This window comes from Tachypleus tridentatus, chromosome 2 (assembly GCF_004210375.1).
Source record: "Tachypleus tridentatus isolate NWPU-2018 chromosome 2, ASM421037v1, whole genome shotgun sequence".
NCBI lineage: Eukaryota > Metazoa > Arthropoda > Merostomata > Xiphosura > Limulidae > Tachypleus > Tachypleus tridentatus.
In genome coordinates this window covers 146,233,788-146,256,645 of record NC_134826.1, presented here as the reverse complement: position 1 = coordinate 146,256,645, position 22,858 = coordinate 146,233,788, and the positions used below count along the sequence as shown (strand labels likewise).

Genomic DNA, 22,858 nt, shown 5'->3' with positions numbered 1-22,858 from the left:
ATAACTTGATAATAAACAATACACTCATACACTGTTTATATAACTTGATGGTAAACAGTACACTCATACACTGTTTATATAACTTGATAATAAACAATACACTCATACACTGTTTATATAACTTGATAATAAACAGTACACTCATACACTGTTTATATAACTTGATAATAAACAATACACTCATACACTGTTTATATAACTTGATGGTAAACAGTACACTCATACACTGTTTATATAACTTGATGGTAAACAGTACACTCATACACTGTTTATATAACTTGATGGTAAACAGTACACTCATACACTGTTTATATAACTTGATAATAAACAATACACTCATACACTGTTTATATAACTTGATAATAAACAGTACACTCATACACTGTTTATATAACTTGATGGTAAACAGTACACTCATACACTGTTTATATAACTTGATAATAAACAGTACACTCATACACTGTTTATATAACTTGATGGTAAACAGTACACTCATACACTGTTTATATAACTTTATAATAAACAGTACACTCATACACTGTTTATATAACTAGATAATAAACAGTACACTCATACACTGTTTATATAACTTGATAATAAACAGTACACTCATACACTGTTTATATAACTTGATAATAAACAGTACACTCATACACTGTTTATATAACTTGATAATAAACAGTACACTCATACACTGTTTATATAACTTGATAATAAACAGTACACTCATACACTGTTTATATAACTTGATAATAAACAGTACACTCATACACTGTTTATATAACTTGATAATAAACAAGTACACTCATAAACAGTACACTGTTTATATAACTTGATGGTAAACAGTTTACACTCATACACACTGTTTATATAACTTGATAATAAACAGTACACTCATACACTGTTTATATAACTTGATAATAAACAATACACTCATACACTGTTTATATAACTTGATAATAAACAATACACTCATACACTGTTTATATAACTTGATAATAAACAGTACACTCATACACTGGTTATATAACTTGATAATAAACAGTACACTCATACACTGTTTATATAACTTGATGGTAAACAGTACACTCATACACTGTTTATATAACTTGATAATAAACAGTACACTCATACACTGTTTATATAACTTGATAATAAACAGTACACTCATACACTGTTTATATAACTTGATAATAAACAGTACACTCATACACTGTTTATATAACTTGATAATAAACAATACACTCATACACTGTTTATATAACTTGATGGTAAACAGTACACTCATACACTGTTTATATAACTTGATAATAAACAGTACACTCATACACTGTTTATATAACTTGATGGTAAACAGTACACTCATACACTGTTTATATAACTTGATAATAAACAATACACTCATACACTGTTTATATAACTTGATAATAAACAATACACTCATACACTGTTTATATAACTTGATAATAAACAATACACTCATACACTGTTTATATAACTTGATGGTAAACAGTACACTCATACACTGTTTATATAACTTGATGGTAAACAGTACACTCATACACTGTTTATATAACTTGATAATAAACTGTTTATATAACTTGATAATAAACAGTACACTCATACACTGTTTATATAACTTGATAATAAACAATACACTCATACACTGTTTATATAACTTGATAATAAACAGTACACTCATACACTGTTTATATAACTTGATAATAAACAGTACACTCATACACTGTTTATATAACTTGATGGTAAACAGTACACTCATACACTGTTTATATAACTTGATGGTAAACAGTACACTCATACACTGTTTATATAACATAAACAGTACACTCATACACTGTTTATATAACTTGATAATAAACAGTACACTCATACACTGTTTATATAACTTGATAATAAACAATACACTCATACACTGTTTATATAACTTGATAATAAACAATACACTCATACACTGTTTATATAACTTGATGGTAAACAGTACACTCATACACTGTTTATATAACTTGATAATAAACAGTACACTCATACACTGTTTATATAACTTGATAATAAACAGTACACTCATACACTGTTTATATAACTTGATAATAAACAGTACACTCATACACTGTTTATATAACTTGATTTATATACACTCATACACTGTTTATATAATAAACAGTACACTCATACACTGTTTATATAACTTGATAATAAACACTGTTTACACTCATACACTGTTTATATAACTTGATAATAAACAATACACTCATACACTGTTTATATAACTTGATAATAAACAATACACTCATACACTGTTTATATAACTTGATAATAAACAATACACTCATACACTGTTTATATAACTTGATAATAAACAATACACTCATACACTGTAACTTGATATAACTTGATACACTGTTTATAAACAATACACTCATACACTGTTTATATAACTTGATAATAAACAATACACTCATACACTGTTTATATAACTTGATAATAAACAATACACTCATACACTGTTTATATAACTTGATAATAAACAATACACTCATACACTGTTTATATAACTTGATAATAAACAATACACTCATACACTGTTTATATAACTTGATAATAAACAGTACACTCATACACTGTTTATATAACTTGATAATAAACAATACACTCATACACTGTTTATATAACTTGATAATAAACAATACACTCATACACTGTTTATATAACTTGATGGTAAACAGTACACTCATACACTGTTTATATAACTTGATGGTAAACAGTACACTCATACACTGTTTATATAACTTGATGGTAAACAGTACAGTCATACACTGGTTATATAACTTGATAATAAACAGTACACTCATACACTGTTTATATAACTTGATAATAAACAGTACACTCATACACTGTTTATATAACTTGATAATAAACAGTACACTCATACACTGTTTATATAACTTGATAATAAACAGTACACTCATACACTGTTTATATAACTTGATAATAAACAGTACACTCATACACTGTTTATATAACTTGATAATAAACAGTACACTCATACACTGTTTATATAACTTGATGGTAAACAGTACACTCATACACTGTTTATATAACTTGATAATAAACAGTACACTCATACACTGTTTATATAACTTGATAATAAACAGTACACTCATACACTGTTTATATAACTGATAATAAATGGTACTCATACACTGTTTATATACACTCATCATACACTGTTTATATAACTTGATAATAAACAGTACACTCATACACTGTTTATATAACTTGATGGTAAACAGTACACTCATACACTGTTTATATAACTTGATGGTAAACAGTACACTCATACACTGTTTATATAACTTGATAATAAACAGTACACTCATACACTGTTTATATAACTTGATAATAAACAATACACTCATACACTGTTTATGTAACTGGATAATAAACAGTACACTCATACACTGTTTATATAACTTGATAAATAAACAGTACACTCATACACTGTTTATATAACTTGATAAATAAACAGTACACTCATACACTGTTTATATAACTTTATAATAAACAGTACACTCATACACTGTTTATATAACTTTATAATAAACAGTACACTCATACACTGTTTATATAACTTTATAATAAACAGTACACTCATACACTGTTTATATAACTTTATAATAAACAGTACACTCATACACTGTTTATATAACTTTATAATAAACAGTACACTCATACACTCTTTATAACATTAACAAAGGTATTTAACCACGATTTATTCTATTACACTAATTCGTAAAATTATGATGTCAGAGAACTTCGCGCAAAGTTACACGAGGGCTAACTGCGCTGGTCGTCCATAATTTAGTTGTGGAAGGAAGGCAGTTAGTTAACACCACCCAACCCCGACTATCAGACTGCTCTTCTTACTACCAACGAATAATAAATTGACCATAACATTATTATACCCCTACGGCTGAAAGAGCGACCATGTTCTTTATGACGGGTATTTGAAATCGGTGGCCCTCAGATGATGAATGAAGCGCTCTAACCATCAGATCACGTTAGGCCTTATATACAAGAGCCTGGTGTTAATAATTAAGAGGCTTAGATAACACATATATATAGCATGAAATGTTTACGAATCACTGTGTGTATCAATAAACTAGAATAGACACTGACAGTTTTTAATATTTTTCTGTATTAATAAATATTTTATTTTGAGAGTTAATTGTCCATATATATTATCGTGTTTTTCATAGGATATACGAGTATTAGCGCTATAAACGACAAAGGGGAGCACAATGCTGTTTTGTTTATTTGTCATTAAGCCCAGAGCTACACAAAGGGCTCTGACTACCACGGGTATCGAAACCCGGTTTCTAGCAATATAACTCTACAGACACAGCACTGTCTCACTGGGGTGCAGGAACACAATGAATTTTGATGGTTCAAAGATAGTAACCGTCTCGAAAAAGTGATAACAATGTTATCCCAAACCAAAAAACCGTAATATTAATAGTAAAATACCACAATAGTACGAGTTATTTAAATTTACAACATGTTACAAATTAGTGATGTCGAGAAAACCCACTTGTAGAGAAATATATATGTAAAAACGGTTCGTTTGGGTTGAGAAAATATTTTACGTAGAGGAGCGAACAACGTTTTGACCTTCTTCGGTCATCGTCAGGTTCACAAAGAAAGAAAGAGGTAACTGACCGATAGATGACCACATGTTTGAAGGGGGTTGTGTAACTGAGTGTAGGAATGTAGAATGCGTGCTTAGATGTTTGGTTATATTTATTAATATAGGTATAAAGGCGTTCCTTTGTATTGGTTTATTTTGGGTTTAAGTTGTTGTATGAGTAAGGCTTCTTTAATTTTGCGTTTGTTTATGTTTGTTTATGTTTGTTTCTTTATTTAGTATTTGAGTGTTTTCTATGGTTATGTTGTGTTTATTTGACTTACAGTGTTCGAAAACCAGGCACAAAACTGAGATCTATACTATGTAAAAACTACACTGACAAACACCACACCAACATTATTTATAAAATACAGTGTGATAATTGCCACGACTTCTATATTGGAGAAACAAGTAGAAAAATGGAAACCAGATTCAAAGAACATAAAAAGTCACCTTCACACGTTTTCGAACACTGCAAGTCAAATAAACACAACATAACCATAGAAAACACTCAAATACTAAATAAAGAAACAAACATAAACAAAGAAACAAACATAAACAGACGCAAAATTAAAGAAGCCTTACTTATACAACAACTTAAACCCAAAATAAACCAATATAAAGGAACGCCTTTATACCTATATTAATGTAATAAAATAAATAAATAGTAATAATAGAATAATATTATATATTCAAACATCTAAGCCCGCCCTCTACATTCCGACACTCAGTTACACAACCCTTTTCAAACATGTGATCAGCTTCCGGTCAGTTACCTCTTTCTTTCTTTGTGAATCTGACGATGACCGAAGAAAGTCGAAACATTGTTCGCCCCTCTACATAAAAAAATAATAAAAAAAATCTCAACCCAAACGAGCCGTTTTTACAAATATGTTAGAAATTTTTATGCCAGAATATTAAAAATGATGAGTTGTTTGTATAAGACACTTACTTTAAAAGTGCCTCCTTCCCTCAGCGATAAACCCAGTGATTTACAACTCTGCAAGTCGGATTTTGATATCCGAAGTTGACATATAACAGATAGTTCATTGTATAGCTATGTGCTTAACAAAAAAAAACCTAATTTATGTTAGTGAGACCTGAAATGTTAAACTGGTGAGCGTCGGGTTAATAAGATTCAAAATGTTAAAACTTGAGTATACAGTAACACATCAAAGTGAAGTATTTTTTAAAGAAATCAAAATCGTAAATATCTAGATTTTTTATCATTTTTAAATAAGAATAAATCTCATAGTTACTTCACCAAATAGAGCCACAAATGTTTTTTTATACATTTCACGTGTAAAACTTTATATATCTAACACTGAAAAACAAATAAACTGATATTACAATTCTCATATAGTCGTCATCTTTTGAAAACTCTTTGATTAAAGTTCTTTACCGGTGGTCAGCTGTAATTTTCTGGACTTATAACGTAAAATTTGGGATTTGATTTTTCGCAGCAGACGGAATACAAATGATCTACTGTGCAGTTAGCTTTTAACAAAAACAAACACATATTTTTTGCTACATCTCCCAGTGTTAAGCCTAAGAGCTTATGTCCCTAAAAATTGGATTTTAGGCTTAACACGAAACAACAACAAAAAATGTTTATTTCAAATTACATAAAACGAAAGTTTAATATATTAAAAACTTGATAATTATTTATCTTATTATTATGGAAATAAAAATCTTTGGTACATTTTCCTTATTCTCATAGATGCAGTCAACTTCCTAAGTAGAATTTTTTGTTGTTCTAAGATCTGAAAATTATTGAAGTCCGCCTGTAACGTTTGAAGCCGAATAAGTCATTTTCTAATTCACGTATACCTGGTTTTGAGACTAAATTGTTTTTTTCCTATTCAGATAGATCACCATTTGTAACACATTGTGTTTAAACATGAATAGATTAAAGTCACTCATTTCGTTTTCCCTTTTCTGAACACAGGCGAGAGCCTGGCTGTTGAGTATAGGTTTTACCTTGTCCTACGGAGCCATGTTTTCCAAGATTTGGCGAGTCCATCGGCTTACAACCAAATCAACCAACGACAGCAAAGTAAATATTAATGTTTATTAAATAATTTGTTTGAAGAAAAGTTAGCGTAAATAAAATACGTTTAAATAATAAAATAAAATACACATTTCATGTAAACTAAATTTGTTTTTAATAAAAAAAAGTACTGTTATATCCTCTGGATGACTTCAAACCCCTACCTTTCTGTTCTTATGTCCGCTAAATGTCCTTCGTCTCAGGTCCGACATAGCCAAGTGGTTGAGGCACCCGACTTGTAAGCTGAGGGTCGCGGCTTCGAATCCCCGTCACACCAAACATGGTCGCCTTTTCAGCCCTTGGGGGCGTTATAATGTTATAGTCAATCCCACTATTCGTTGGTAAAAGAGTAGCCCAAGAGTTAGCGGTGGGTGGTTATAACTAACTGCTTCTCCTCTGGTTTTACGCTGCTAAATTACGGACGGCTAGCACAGATAGCCCTTGAGTAACTTTGCGCGAAATTGAAAACAAACCTTTCTTCTCAGTTATAAAAATATTTACATGATCAGCCCATGTGTAACTTAGACAACCCAAAGTTTTTCTTGACTGCAGACTCTCTGAACGCGAGATAGAGTATAAACTTTCCGAGTACGTTTCAACTATCACAAAGCGTTCAATAAAATGCAACGTAACGTTTCTCTCTACCTGCCTTACTGGTTGAATCAAGTCCACGGGTACTCGAAACCCAAGCCTACAGTCTCTCGGGCTCTCTCATATTAAGAATTCCAGCTAATTTTACTCACCTAATTGCGCCAGTGTTTCTTATATGACCCCAGCGGCATGTCTCGGATTTACAAAGATAGAAACCAGGTTTCGATACCGATGTTTGGCAGAGCACAGATAGCCCACTGTGTATCTTTGTGCTTAACTTCAAACAAATAAACTTTATACATTATTAAATACAATCAAATATTAGCGTGTTTATTAACTACAAATCAGGCGTGATATAAAATAAGTGTAATAATTACTCCTACTAGTGCAGTTTATCAAAACTGTTTAAAACCTTTTAGACACATATATATATAATTACTTTAATACTGACTTAGCTCACCTGTTACACGGGAAGCTATTTTTGTTTATGAATTTTGCGCAAAGCTACACGAGGGCTATCTGTGCTAGTCGTCCCTAATTTAGCAGTGTAAGACTAGAGGGAAGGCAGCTAGTCGTCGTAACCCACCATCAACTCTTTGGCTTCTCTTTTACCAACGAATAGTGGGATTGATCGTCACATTATAACGCCCCCACGGCTGAAAGGGCGAGCATGTTTGGTGTGACGGGGATTCGAACCCGCGACTCTCGGATAGGGAATGTTTGCATTCAATCCTTTTAATTCGATATTATTTAAAGAATGAATCCTGTTTTCAAGAATAATTATTACCATAGGATTTTGTTGTAGACTCTAAAAAGAACAAATTAAGAAATTTCTTAATTTTTATTTATTAGTGAAAAACCCTAGAACCGTTTATAATGTTTCTTTGTTGTCGTTGTTTTTAAAAATATGCTTACGTGCAATTTAACTTTTACACAGTTATAAAATTATCAAACTCTCTTTAATAGTCTAAATTCTATCAAGCAGTTCGGTAATAAGACGTTACCACGTAATTTCACTATTAATATTTTTCTTCAGAAAGTAGAAAGCTGGAAGCTGTATGCCTTGGTGGGATTTCTCCTTTTTTTGGATATATTAATTCTCACAGTGTGGCAGGCCACAGATCCTCCTAGGAGAAAACTCGAGTTGTTTCCTTTAGAAAATCCAGAGATTTTGGACGAGGACATTAAGATACAGCCAGAACTGGAACACTGCGAGTCTGAAAACAACGCCATCTGGCTTGGTGAGATTAAAATACTAATAATATTTTAGCAGTGACTTCACAATGATTATAGTTTGCACATTTTAACTAACTTCTCACGTTATTACAAATCGCCAGTGTTTAGTCTGTTCTAAACAATAAAAACAAATAAACTAAAAATATTCAAGCTAATATAAATGTATGAATCGAAGGACACGTTGTAATTAGGTAACGGAAACAAGCTATTTATGTTACAAAGATAAAAAGAAACACCATGATGGGTTGACCACTATGAAGAGACGCGTTTTTAAAATTACACGAATTAATTTACACCGGATAATGTTTAAGTTTTCTGTACCAATCAAACATTCATTCAAACGTCTTGCGTAATTATAAGTTTCGAATATTTTATATTAGGACTTGTGTTTCTGGTATTAAGTGGTAAATAAATTATAGTAAATTTGTACAGAAAACTTAATTAATCTGGGTTTCTGGTATTAAGTGGTAAATAAATTATAGTAAATTTGTACAGAAACCTTAATTAATCTGGGTTTCTGGTATTAAGTGGTAAATAAATTATAGTAAATTTGCATAGAAAACTTAATTAATCTGGGTTTCTGGTATTAAGTGGTAAAGAAATTATAGTAAATGTGTACAGAAAACTTAATTAATCTGGGTTTCTGGTATTAAGTGGTAAATAAATTATAGTAAATTTGCATAGAAAACTTAATTAATCTGGGTTTCTGGTATTAAGTGGTAAAGAAATTATAATAAATTTGTACAGAAAACTTAATTAATCTGGGTTTCTGGTATTAAGTGGTAAAGAAATTATAGTAAATTTGTACAGAAAACTTAATTAATCTGGGTTTCTGGTATTAAGTGGTAAATAAATTATAGTAAATTTGCATAGAAAACTTAATTAATCTGGGTTTCTGGTATTAAGTGGTAAATAAATTATAGTAAATTTGTACAGAAAACTTAATTAATCTGGGTTTCTGGTATTAAGTGGTAAAGAAATTATAGTAAATTTGTACAGAAAACTTAATTAATCTGGGTTTCTGGTATTAAGTGGTAAATAAATTATAGTAAATGTGTACAGAAAACTTAATTAATCTGGGTTTCTGGTATTAAGTGGTAAATAAATTACAGTAAATTTGTACAGAAAACTTAATTAATCTGGGTTTCTGGTATTAAGTGGTAAATAAATTATAGTAAATTTGTACAGAAAGCTTAATTAATCTGGGTTTCTGGTATTAAGTGGTAAATAAATTATAGTAAATTTGTACAGAAAACTTAATTAATCTGGGTTTCTGGTATTAAGTGGTAAAGAAATTATAGTAAATTTGCATAGAAAACTTAATTAATCTGGGTTTCTGGTATTAAGTGGTAAATAAATTATAGTAAATTTGTACAGAAAACTTAATTAATCTGGGTTTCTGGTATTAAGTGGTAAATAAATTATAGTAAATTTGCATAGAAAACTTAATTAATCTGGGTTTCTGGTATTAAGTGGTAAAGAAATTATAGTAAATTTGTACAGAAAACTTAATTAATCTGGGTTTCTGGTATTAAGTGGTAAAGAAATTATAGTAAATTTGTACAGAAAACTTAATTAATCTGGGTTTCTGGTATTAAGTGGTAAAGAAATTATAGTAAATTTGTACAGAAAACTTAATTAATCTGGGTTTCTGGTATTAAGTGGTAAAGAAATTATAGTAAATTTGTACAGAAAACTTAATTAATCTGGGTTTCTGGTATTAAGTGGTAAACAAATTATAGTAAATTTGCATAGAAAACTTAATTAATCTGGGTTTCTGGTATTAAGTGGTAAATAAATTATAGTAAATTTGCACAGAAAACTTAATTAATCTGGGTTTCTGGTATTAAGTGGTAAATAAATTATAGTAAATTTGTACAGAAAACTTAATCTGGGTTTCTGGTATTAAGTGGTAAATAAATTAGAGTATATTTGCATAGAAAACTTAATTAATCTGGGTTTCTGGTATTAAGTGGTAAAGAAATTATAGTAAATTTGTACAGAAAACTTAATTAATCTGGGTTTCTGGTATTAAGTGGTAAATAAATTACAGTAAATTTGTACAGAAAACTTATTTAATCTGGGTTTCTGGTATTAAGTGGTAAATAAATTATAGTAAATTTGTACAGAAAACTTAATTAATCTGGGTTTCTGGTATTAAGTGGTAAATAAATTATAGTAAATTTGTAAAGAAAACGTAATTTATCTGGGTTTCTGGTATTAAGTGGTAAATAAATTATAGTAAGTTTGTACAGAAAACTTAATTAATCTGGGTTTCTGGTATTAAGTGGTGAATAAATTACAGTAAATTTGTACAGAAAACTTAATTAATCTGGGTTTCTGGTATTAAGTGGTAAATAAATTATAGTAAATTTGCATAGAAAACTTAATTAATCTGGGTTTCTGGTATTAAGTGGTAAATAAATTACAGTAAATTTGTACAGAAAGCTTAATTAATCTGGGTTTCTGGTATTAAGTGGTAAATAAATTATAGTAAATTTGCATAGAAAACTTAATTAATCTGGGTTTCTGGTATTAAGTGGTAAAGAAATTATAGTAAATTTGTACAGAAAACTTAATTAATCTGGGTTTCTGGTATTAAGTGGTAAATAAATTATAGTAAATTTGTACAGAAACCTTAATTAATCTGGGTTTCTGGTATTAAGTGGTAAATAAATTATAGTAAATTTGCATAGAAAACTTAATTAATCTGGGTTTCTGGTATTAAGTGGTAAAGAAATTATAGTAAATTTGTACAGAAAACTTAATTAATCTGGGTTTCTGGTATTAAGTGGTAAATAAATTATAGTAAATTTGCATAGAAAACTTAATTAATCTGGGTTTCTGGTATTAAGTGGTAAAGAAATTATAATAAATTTGTACAGAAAACTTAATTAATCTGGGTTTCTGGTATTAAGTGGTAAATAAATTACAGTAAATTTGTACAGAAAACTTAATTAATCTGGGTTTCTGGTATTAAGTGGTAAATAAATTATAGTAAATTTGTACAGAAAACTTAATTAATCTGGGTTTCTGGTATTAAGTGGTAAAGAAATTATAGTAAATTTGTACAGAAAACTTAATTAATCTGGGTTTCTGGTATTAAGTGGTAAATAAATTATAGTAAATGTGTACAGAAAACTTAATTAATCTGGGTTTCTGGTATTAAGTGGTAAATAAATTACAGTAAATTTGTACAGAAAACTTAATTAATCTGGGTTTCTGGTATTAAGTGGTAAATAAATTATAGTAAATTTGTACAGAAAGCTTAATTAATCTGGGTTTCTGGTATTAAGTGGTAAATAAATTATAGTAAATTTGTACAGAAAACTTAATTAATCTGGGTTTCTGGTATTAAGTGGTAAAGAAATTATAGTAAATTTGCATAGAAAACTTAATTAATCTGGGTTTCTGGTATTAAGTGGTAAATAAATTACAGTAAATTTGTACAGAAAGCTTAATTAATCTGGGTTTCTGGTATTAAGTGGAAAATAAATTATAGTAAATGTGTACAGAAAACTTAATTAATCTGGGTTTCTGGTATTAAGTGGTAAATAAATTACAGTAAATTTGTACAGAAAGCTTAATTAATCTGGGTTTCTGGTATTAAGTGGTAAATAAATTATAGTAAATTTGTATAGAAAACTTAATTAATCTGGGTTTCTGGTATTAAGTGGTAAATAAATTACAGTAAATTTGTACAGAAAGCTTAATTAATCTGGGTTTCTGGTATTAAGTGGAAAATAAATTATAGTAAATGTGTACAGAAAACTTAATTAATCTGGGTTTCTGGTATTAAGTGGTAAATAAATTATAGTAAATTTGTACAGAAAACTTAATTAATCTGGGATTTTGGCATTAAGTGGTAAATAAATTATAGTAAATTTGTACAGAAAACTTAATTAATCTGGGTTTCTGGCATTAAGTGGTAAATAAATTATAGTAAATTTGTACAGAAAACTTAATTAATCTGGGTTTCTGGCATTAAGTGGTAAATAAATTATAGTAAATTTGTACAGAAAACTTAATTAATCTGGGTTTCTGGTATTAAGTGGTAAATAAATTACAGTAAATTTGTACAGAAAGCTTAATTAATCTGGGTTTCTGGTATTAAGTGGTAAATAAATTATAGTAAATTTGCATAGAAAACTTAATTAATCTGGGTTTCTGGTATTAAGTGGTAAATAAATTACAGTAAATTTGTACAGAAAGCTTAATTAATCTGGGTTTCTGGTATTAAGTGGAAAATAAATTATAGTAAATGTGTACAGAAAACTTAATTAATCTGGGTTTCTGGTATTAAGTGGTAAATAAATTATAGTAAATTTGTACCGAAAACTTAATTAATCTGGGTTTTTGGCATTAAGTGGTAAATAAATTATAGTAAATTTGTACAGAAAACTTAATTAATCTGGGTTTCTGGCATTAAGTGGTAAATAAATTATAGTAAATTTGTACAGAAAACTTAATTAATCTGGGTTTCTGGCATTAAGTGGTAAATATATTATAGTAAATTTGTACAGAAAACTTAATTAATCTGGGTTTCTGGTATTAAGTGGTAAATAAATTATAGTAAATTTGTACAGAAAACGTAATTAATCTGGGTTTCTGGCATTAAGTGGTAAATAAATTATAGTAAATTTGTACAGAAAACTTAATTAATCTGGGTTTCTGGTATTAAGTGGTAAATAAATTACAGTAAATTTGTACAGAAAACTTAATTAATCTGGGTTTCTGGTATTAAGTGGTAAATAAATTATAGTAAATTTGTACAGAAAACGTAATTAATCTGGGTTTCTGGCATTAAGTGGTAAATAAATTATAGTAAATTTGTACAGAAAACTTAATTAATCTGGGTTTCTGGTATTAAGTGGTAAATAAATTACAGTAAATTTGTACAGAAAACTTAATTAATCTGGGTTTCTGGTATTAAGTGGTAAATTAATCATAGTAAATTTGAACAGAAAACATAATTAGTCTGGGTTTCTGGTATTAAGTGGTAAATAAATTACAGTAAATTTGTACAGAAAACTTAATTAATCTGGGTTTCTGGTATTAAGTGGTAAATAAATTACAGTAAATTTGTACAGAAAACTTAATTAATCTGGGTTTCTGGTATTAAGTGGTAAATAAATCATAGTAAATTTGTACAGAAAACTTAATTAATCTGGGTTTCTGGTATTAAGTGGTAAATTAATCATAGTAAATTTGAACAGAAAACATAATTAGTCTGGGTTTCTGGTATTAAGTGGTAAATAAATTACAGTAAATTTGTACAGAAAACTTAATTAATCTGGGTTTCTGGTATTAAGTGGTAAATAAATTACAGTAAATTTGTACAGAAAACTTAATTAATCTGGGTTTCTGGTATTAAGTGGTAAATAAATCATAGTAAATTTGTACAGAAAACATAATTAGTCTTACTACTTTATTTTTGTTTTAAGTTGAACGTTTATAAATATTCACATCCTTTAAGGCTTGACAATAACATTAAATTTCAGCGCGAAAGGTGTAAGGAAAAATGAAAAATGTGAGTAAGTTTTGTGTACTTAATGAGTTTTTATTTCTAAAATGAATGTGTTATTATTTCGCTTCCGGTAGGACTTATGTACGGATATAAAGGCCTACTACTTATATTTGGTATCTTTCTCGCCTACGAAACTCGAAGTGTGAAGATCAAACAGTTGAACGACTCGAGGCTGGTCGGAATGAGTATTTATAACGTCGTGGTAAGGAAATATAAACATGATAAATAAATATCAAACTTATAGAGTAACGAAATGAACAGAAATCTTCAAATATTATTTATAAATAATTATATTATCTGCCTTAAAGTATTATATATATATCGAATTATTTTGATACGTGCCACGTATCGTTTAAACTTTTTTTTCTTCTTCGCAGAGTTTAGTGAATTGAGGGCCCCGGCATGGCCAGGTGGATAAGGCACTCGAATATTTAACCTATTTTTTAAATCATTAAAATATCAATTTTTAGGAGTCCTTGCTCTCGTTTGAGCCAAGAAACAGATGCGACACCTATTGCAACCGTTGTCTGTTGTGTTTTAACTGTTGAAAAAAATCTTACTGTTAAGTTATGACAACGGTATAATTTTAAAACTAACTCACCAAGAAACATTCACATTATCTTGATAAAGCAAAGTCTGAAAGAATCACACTAAGTACAGTTTTGTTGGAATTGTCATGTATTCACAAAATCGAGGTATTTAATAAGTAAAAACGAACATATCATAAACATCGAAACAAATCTCTTTCTTCTGGTAATTAATTTTGTGAGAAATAATTATGATAAGTAAGATATCCGACTATAAAGAAAATAATCGTTACCCAGAACGTTCTAAAATATAACTTTAGGCCCAGCATGGCCAGGTGGGTTAAGGCGTTCGACTCATAATCTGAGGGTCGCGGGTTCGAATCACCGTCGCATCAAATATGCTCGCCCTTTCAGCCGTGGGGGCGTTATAATGTGACGGTCAATCCCAATATTCGTTGGTAAAAGACTGGCCCAAGAGTTCGCGGTGGGTGGTGACGACTAGCTGCCTTCCATCTAGTCTTTTACAGCTAAGTTTGGAACGGCTATTATCAAAACATATAATTAGAAAGAATAAACGGGAAATACTTATATTAAGTAACAGTACAATTTTTTTAAACTTTGTCAAAAGAAATAATTTACAAAATACGAATGTTTCACATTAATTCTCAGAAATATAAAGAATAGTGGTTACTTAGTGTAATATTTATTTTGAATACTTGATGGAATAGCCACACGTTTGAGAGCTTACAATGTTAATATGCCAGTTTTAATTCATCGCAGGAACGCAATATACAGACCACTATGGCTTTGTTATCAAATAAATTTAATTTAAAATAGCCGAAAATAAACTGACTGTTAGTGTTTTACTTATTTATATGTTCTCAAGTAGTTTTGTATTAACGGAATAAACGTTTAGTTTTTATTAATAATTTACTTGAAATTGCTTTTAGCCATGACTTTGAACTTATCCTAATGATTTAAGATGCGGTTTTATTTGTTATATGATCTCAGTTCGCTCAATGTTAGTCGAAATATTGAAGTTTTGTTATAACGTTAACCCTAAGTAACCTTGATTGCACTCTCGGTCATGTTTGTTTGTTTTGTTTTTGAATTTCGCGTAAAGCTACACGAGGGCTATCTACGCTAGTCGTCCCTAATTTAGCAGTGTAAGACAAGAGGGAAGGCAGCTAGTCATCACCACCCATCGCCAACTCTTGGGCTACTCTTTTACCAACGAATAGTGGGATTGACCGACACATTATAACGCTCCCACGGCTGATAGGGCGACCATATTTGGTGCGATGGGATTCGAACCCGCCACCCTCAGATTACGAGTGGAACGCCTTAACCCACCGGTTCCAGACTTGACTAACAGTATAAATCATAATATAAATAAAGCAAAATATCAGATTCTGTCAAGATGTTAAGTTTCACCCTGTGGGAAGCGGTACTTTACGTACTTACAGTGTTAAATCCTGGGCTCGATTCCACGGAGTGAACACAGATAAAATGTCTAATTCATCGAATTTTATTTTTCTGTCCGGCTAAGTATTCAAACAGATTAGTCGTGTTTCTATTAAGTATTTAAATACATTGGTCGTATTTCATATTTCGTAAACATGTCCAGCCGTTGGGTCTTACTTAAAGTTATAAGTGGTAAGTAATTACGACTTATCGAATGAACTGCATTCATCTGCGTTAGAAGAGGGCCTGACATGGCCACGTGGCTAGGGCGCTCGATTCATAATCTGAGGGTCGCGGTTTCGAATCCCCGTCACTCCAAACATGCCCTTTCGTCCGTGAGGGCGTTATAATGTGACGGTCAACCCCACTATTCGTTGGTAAAAGAGTAGCCCAAGAGTTGGCGGTGGGTGGTGATGACAAGCTGCCTTCCCTCTAGTCTTACACTGCTAAATTAGGGACGGGCAGCTCAGATAGCCCTCGAGTAGCATTGTGTGAAATTCATAAACAAACGAGCGTTAGAAGAGTTGATACAGATGTTTGTTGTCCACCACCCGAATTAAACTGTTAATTATACTTCCAAGTCCCATCAAAGAGAAGCATTTGTTTTTCACAGATATTTGGCCTTAGACATGCACGAGCTCTTTAAAATTATATGGCTCAAGGAAACGATCTGTTTATAGCACACTAATAATTTTATTTTACTGTTTCCAGGTCCTCTGTCTCATTACTGCTCCTGTCACACTGGTTATTAGCAGTCAACAAGACGCAACTTTTGCTTTCGTGGCTTTAGCAATTATTTTCTGCAGTTTCCTATCGATGGCTCTTGTTTTTGTTCCTAAAGTAAGCTTACAAGCAAAAGTGTTTCTTAACTTTAATTAATTATAAATAGTTTTCAGTTTCTAATTTTAAACTCTCAAATCATATTCAGTTATTAGTGATGTCCTATCGATGGTTCTTGTTCTTGTTCCTGAAGTTGGCTTAAAAACTTTTTAAAAATTACAAATAGTTTTAGTTCACAATTTTAAACTCTTAAAAATTAAATGAATAATATACCGTTACTAGTAATATAGTTATTGAATATAATATTTAAGTTACTTACTTAAAAAAAAAATTGCTGTGGTCAGTTAGCAGCTGACAGGAGAAGGGCTTTTAAAAATGCACAAACCTTGATTTTATAGTAAAATATCTGTTTTGCTTCCTGTAAAATATTTTTCTTCAAATAGGCTTAGTTTTGACCCTTGTTTTCCCACCTAGAGAAATATTTGTATTTTAGCGACATCTATAAAATAAATACGTTTTATTTTAAAATCTTAAATTTCCATATTTTTTTCACATATTAAGTATTTAAGTTTAGTAACATTTTTATAAGCAGATTAATATTTTAAAACCTTAAGTATATTTTTGCCTACTTGATATCCATCGTTGTAGGGAAAAGTATTAGTAATACGTTTTTGAACTGTTAGAAGGTTATTGATGTGTTCTTACAGAATATATTCTGTTCGTGAAAACACTCTCGCTTGTGTAACTGAAAATGTCAAGACGCCACCTTCATAAAAAGTAATTGAAATATAGTATATTTTGTTTGGTTAGAAAACATTAAACTACACTTTGCAAAATTTACAATCCATAAAATTCTTATCGGTGGGAAACGTAGAAATAACAATTTCTAAGTGGCTAACTTGTCGACGTTTCAAATTATATTACTCAAGTACTTTAATATCTTTCTAATTCTAATTCACTTTTATGTTACCTACATTGATTTTGTTCAAATTACTCATTTAATGCTTTTTAAACCATAAACGATAAATAATATATAATTTATTCGTAATGGCATCTAGACTAAGCTATAAAACATTTTCTGTGAAAATAGGAATATAACCTAAATAATACAACTCTACTTATTTTATAAGATTTCTATGATTTGAGATTAATAAAACTCTATTATATTCAATAGTCGCTTTCTTCTCAGTTTTAATATAACTAATATTTCTTCATGACTCTCAACCAATATTTTTTATAAAGTATTTTAATAACTTCCTTAGGCCCGGCATGGCCTGGTGGTTAAGGCACTTTACTTATAATTTGAGGATCGCAAGTTTGAATCCCTGTCACCAAACATGCTCGTCCTTTCAGGCGTGGGGGCGTTATAATGTAACTATCAATTCCACAATTCGTTTGTAAAAGAGTAGCTCAAGAGTTGGCGGTGGATGGTGATGACTATCTGCCTTTCCTCTACTCTTACACTGTAAAAATAGGCACGGCTAGCGCAGATAGCCCTTGAGTCGCTTTGCGCGAAATTTAAAACAAGCCAAACCAATAGCTCCCTTAATTTACATACACACACAAATACAAATATATGATTTAACCAAGGTGCTGTGTTGTTTGGTGTTATCAACAAGTTATTTCTTAAACTTTTTACCGTTCAGGGACACATAATTTAATTGTCTATCTTTCATACAACTTATGCATTGCTAACCGTAATTTTCCCCTCGGTGGACTCGGCAGATAGTGCGATGTGGCTTTGCCCTAAGAAAACATACACACTCTAACAATAACGAAAAATGAAATACTTATTTATAACAACAATTACAAATTACAAATAAGTGTCTTATTTTTACTTTTGTAGATTATTGAGCTCGTGAGACGACCAAAGGAACGGTCCGATGCTAGAAACCTCACTGACACAATCACCAGCAAGGAAGAAGAAGAGAGACACCAACGTCTGTTAGCTGAGAATGAGGAACTGAAGCGCCAAATAGCGGAAGTAAATGAACTTATTAAATTCGTATTTACTGGTTTGTTTTTTTTATCTGTGTATCCAAAATCTTTTTTATTGCGTTACCGACGACCAAGTTCGTCTCTCATCACGATAAAAGTTGGTAATTTTCTTTATTTATTCACACGAATACTGTAACATTTCATTGTTTATTTACAGAAGGAAGAACAAATTAAACTATTGAATCAAGCACTGCGAGAGAAGAATGCTTTGCGATCCATTCACGGAACGGCCTCTATCGGCGAGAGAGTGCGAATTACCCTTCCGGTTCAATATGGTGATGGCGTGATGCTCTCGCCAAAAGAAAAGATTACTATTGATCCTGTATCTGATTCTGGTTACGTCACGGGTACCACGTGCTCCATGGTCCGTGGATCCAGAGCTTCGCACTCGGACTTTGAGTTCTCAGAGTCCTATCTGTGATCTCTGACTATATTGTTCTTGGGTCGTGTTGCTTCTAAACCACTTGTGTTAATTTGATTTTAAAAAAATCATTTTAAGTAAAAAGAAATTACATGCTTTGAATACATTGTTTGGTCCACGTTACTGTTTATTGTTAAGAGTTATGAAAACTAAAAGTGGCTTTCCTTAAAACGTTACATTTGTTATAAATCATAACATGGTTTGGGGGATATGGAGCTGAGTGCTGAATGATATTTGTTTTTTTTTTGTTGTTTTTTTTACAAAATTGTCTGAAACGCCCGAGAAATGATAATTTCGATGTTTTTCATAATTATTTATGTTAATGAATTTGGAACTTGGCCAAAGTTTATCATAAATATTTTCAAAAACAATGTCCTTCAGAAGGCGGATTTTATATTGATATACATTCGCGGTATCAGGTCATATCCAAACTAAGAGAAGAAAAGACTTTGAGAGTTACGTTTATTGGGTTACGTTATGACACGAGGTTTACGTTTAGTGTGCTAAATCACGGTACAAGAGTTTCGTTTAGTGGATTAAATTATGGATTATTTTTTTTAAAACATCGCGTAAGTTGTTTATGGTTTACCTTAAATAAAGTATTGGTTTCTCATTCTCATGTAGTACTTGATTTACGCCACCAGGGGGTAAAAGAAAAGATTTGAACCTTTACTTTTAACTAGAAGAAATTGGTGAAGAGTTCGAATAAATTGTTTGTTTTTGAATTTCGCACAAAGTTACTCGAGGGCTATCTATGCTAGCCGTTCCTAATTTTGTAGTGTAAGACTAGAGGGAAGGCAGCTAGTCATCACCACCAACCGCCAACTCTTGGGCTACTCTTTTACCAACGAATAGTGGGATTGACCGTCACATTATAACGCCCCCACGGCTGAAAGGGCCAGCATGTTTGGCGCGACAGGGATGCGAACCCGCGACCCTCGGATTACGAGTCGCACGCCTTAACGCGCTTGGCCATGCCAGGCCAGTTCGAATAAAAGTAAAATGGGGTGGGGTGCTAAATCTAGTTTGACATGATATTAATTTATGGCTAGTCAGTGAACGTTTGAATGTTTTTTAAAGAATGCTCCAGAGCCCCTGTGATATTGTTTTATTTTGTTCTAATGGAGAAAAAACAGGATTTTGCTTACTAAGCACATTTAGAGATAATCGGTTACAAACAGTTGATGTGTAATGCTTAGAGATGTATGACTTATAATTAAATACAACACATTTTCTTTGTCGTAGCTGGAATGGATCCGAAGTGATGCTATCAGTCTTGAAATAAATTAGTTGATTGTTGTAATTTAACCACTGTTTTCTTCTTACAGTTGTACACAACTTAAGTGTTGTTAGTGTCGTATTACCAACTTATGTCTGACGGTAACAGGAAAAATTAGACGCGCGATACGTTACAACTGAATATATGTATATACACATGCAATATTTAATTTCTGATGGATGTCTTCGGATTTCATGTCCCAAGCCTATTTTGGAGGGCTACATGAGGACTGTTGGTGCTCGCCGTCCATAATTGAGCATTTAATGGCTAGATGGAAGGCAGCTAGTTGTCACCACACACCGCCAACTCTTAGGCTTCTCTTTTTACGAACAGGATGGACCGTTACATTATAACGTCCCCATGGAAGAAGAGGTAAGCGTGTTTCACGGGATAAGGACTCGAACCCGCGACCTTCAGATTGCGGGTCAAGATTTGTAATCACCTGACCTTGCTAGGCTTTTTGAAAGAATTAATGTTGAAATTCCTACTTTTTTTCGTTCCATGCATAAAATTAAATATTTCGCGTATTTGTAAAGATAGAATTGGATCTGGAATTCTGCATTGTCTTCAAGAGTAGCCCAAGAGTTGGCGGTGGGTGGTGATGACTAGCTGCCTTCCCTCTAGTCTTACACTACTAAATCAGGGACGGATAGCGGAGATAGCCTTCATGTAGCTTTTTGCAACATTCAAAACAAACAAGCATTACCTTCCCATAAACGTCGTCCAAGACTTGAAATTCTACTGTTTTACTGACATGTAAGGTTTTGGGGAAGACATTTAAAAATCAGTCATTAATAACGTAGTAAAAAATTCTGTGTCATTAAATTTAGGGCCATCTATTTATTGTTACCTTAAGAGCAAGCAATATCAAGTTGTTTCTGGCACATGTTGCGTATTCATTGTTAGGTCTCCACAGTTTGGATACGATTATGTGTGACACTGAGGTTATGAAAAATAGAAGTAACCAAAGGCATATGATTGTTACTTTTTTATTTATTCGGAAAATAAGAAAGAAAATATACATTTCAAGGATGTCTTTGATAACAGGACTAAACGCACATTTTGTACATTTTTCGAGTTTGAGGGCTGAAACACTAAGAGGTGATTTGTTAGCCAGTTATCATCTCCCATTTTGTAACGTGTGGAAAGCTGCGTGACAATTTGAAAGACAAGAAGAAACGCAAACTTTGCTGATTTGTGTTTTGCAATTGGTTGTCCAGAAAAGCCAAGAGAGGGTATAATAATGGGGTTTAAATCACTACAGAAACTTCAGTATAACTCGTTTGAAGAAACAGTTTTAAAAAATGTATCTTTTACGTAATTCAAAGTGATCAGTTCTTTGTCTCGGGATATTTTTATCAGTGAATTTAGCAAGGAGATATTCGCCCTCCTACACAGAAGTAAACGGTATAGAACAACGGTAGGTCCGGTATGACCAGGTGGTTAAGGCGCTTGACTCATAATCGGAGGGTCGCAGGTTCGGTTCCCCGTAACACTAAACATGCTCAGCCTTTCAGCCGTGGGGGCATTATACTGTGACGATCAATCCCACTATTCGTCGGTAAAAGACTAGCCCAAGAGTTAGCGGTGGGTGGTGATGACTAGCTTCCTTCCCTCTAGTCTTATACTGCTAAATTAGTGACGGCTAGCGCAGATAACCCTCGTGTAGCTTAGCGTGAAATTCAAAAATAAACAGAACAACGGACCAGAAACACATTTCGTAACATTTCAGATGGTTACCAACGCTGTTCAACCTTCCTAGTCAGCCAAACATTCCATGAGACTGCCTTTTCGAGAAATACTAAATAATAATAAAAAAAAAAAAAAAACACGATAAAACAAAAATTAAACCAACACGTTTTGAAAGGCACGTGTTTGGTTGAGAAAATATTGTTAAGTGTTTCATTCTGAGGCCGCAGGCTCAAATGTTGAAAGTATTCATTATGTTTCAGGGTTATTAAAATCCAGAGCTTCGAATCGACAAAACTAGTGTTAAAAGATGGACCACACACCTTCTACGTCTGATTGTTGTGCACTCTAATGTGAAAGTAATTTATTGTTTTCGAAATACAATCTCGTTCTCTGTATTGTAAATGTATTGATAGGTTGAGATTCTACAGATTGTTAAAAAACTCAGTATCTTTACTCAAAAATTGAGAGTTTGGGGTTGAAAATATTTTCTAGTCTTTAATTAAATAATCGAAAATTACCGTTGCGTTGTAAACGTTCATGTTGCTAGAAGTTCATGTGTATATATATATTGTTTAAATGTATATTAAACAC

General features: G+C 31.4%; 1 protein-coding gene and 1 long non-coding RNA gene across 2 annotated transcripts in view; one reads left to right on the top strand and one right to left on the bottom strand.

The window, feature by feature from the left end:
• LOC143245312 (gamma-aminobutyric acid type B receptor subunit 1-like) overlaps positions 1–20,604 on the top strand; it is a 51,107-nt gene extending 30,503 nt beyond the window's left edge. Inside the window, 6 exon segments of the mRNA XM_076491509.1 lie at positions 6,651–6,758; positions 8,380–8,584; positions 14,181–14,308; positions 16,809–16,937; positions 18,724–18,861; positions 19,033–20,604. Of these exon segments, the coding sequence (XP_076347624.1) occupies positions 6,651–6,758; positions 8,380–8,584; positions 14,181–14,308; positions 16,809–16,937; positions 18,724–18,861; positions 19,033–19,296 (972 nt within the window). The 3' untranslated portion in view covers positions 19,297–20,604.
• On the bottom strand, positions 8,422–17,346 carry LOC143245313 (uncharacterized). The gene is made up of 3 exons (XR_013025568.1): positions 17,197–17,346; positions 14,927–15,175; positions 8,422–8,560 (listed from the first exon to the last, which is right to left on the bottom strand). It is a non-coding gene; the product is annotated as an uncharacterized LOC143245313 (long non-coding RNA).
• Positions 20,605–22,858: the final 2,254 nt, after the last annotated feature.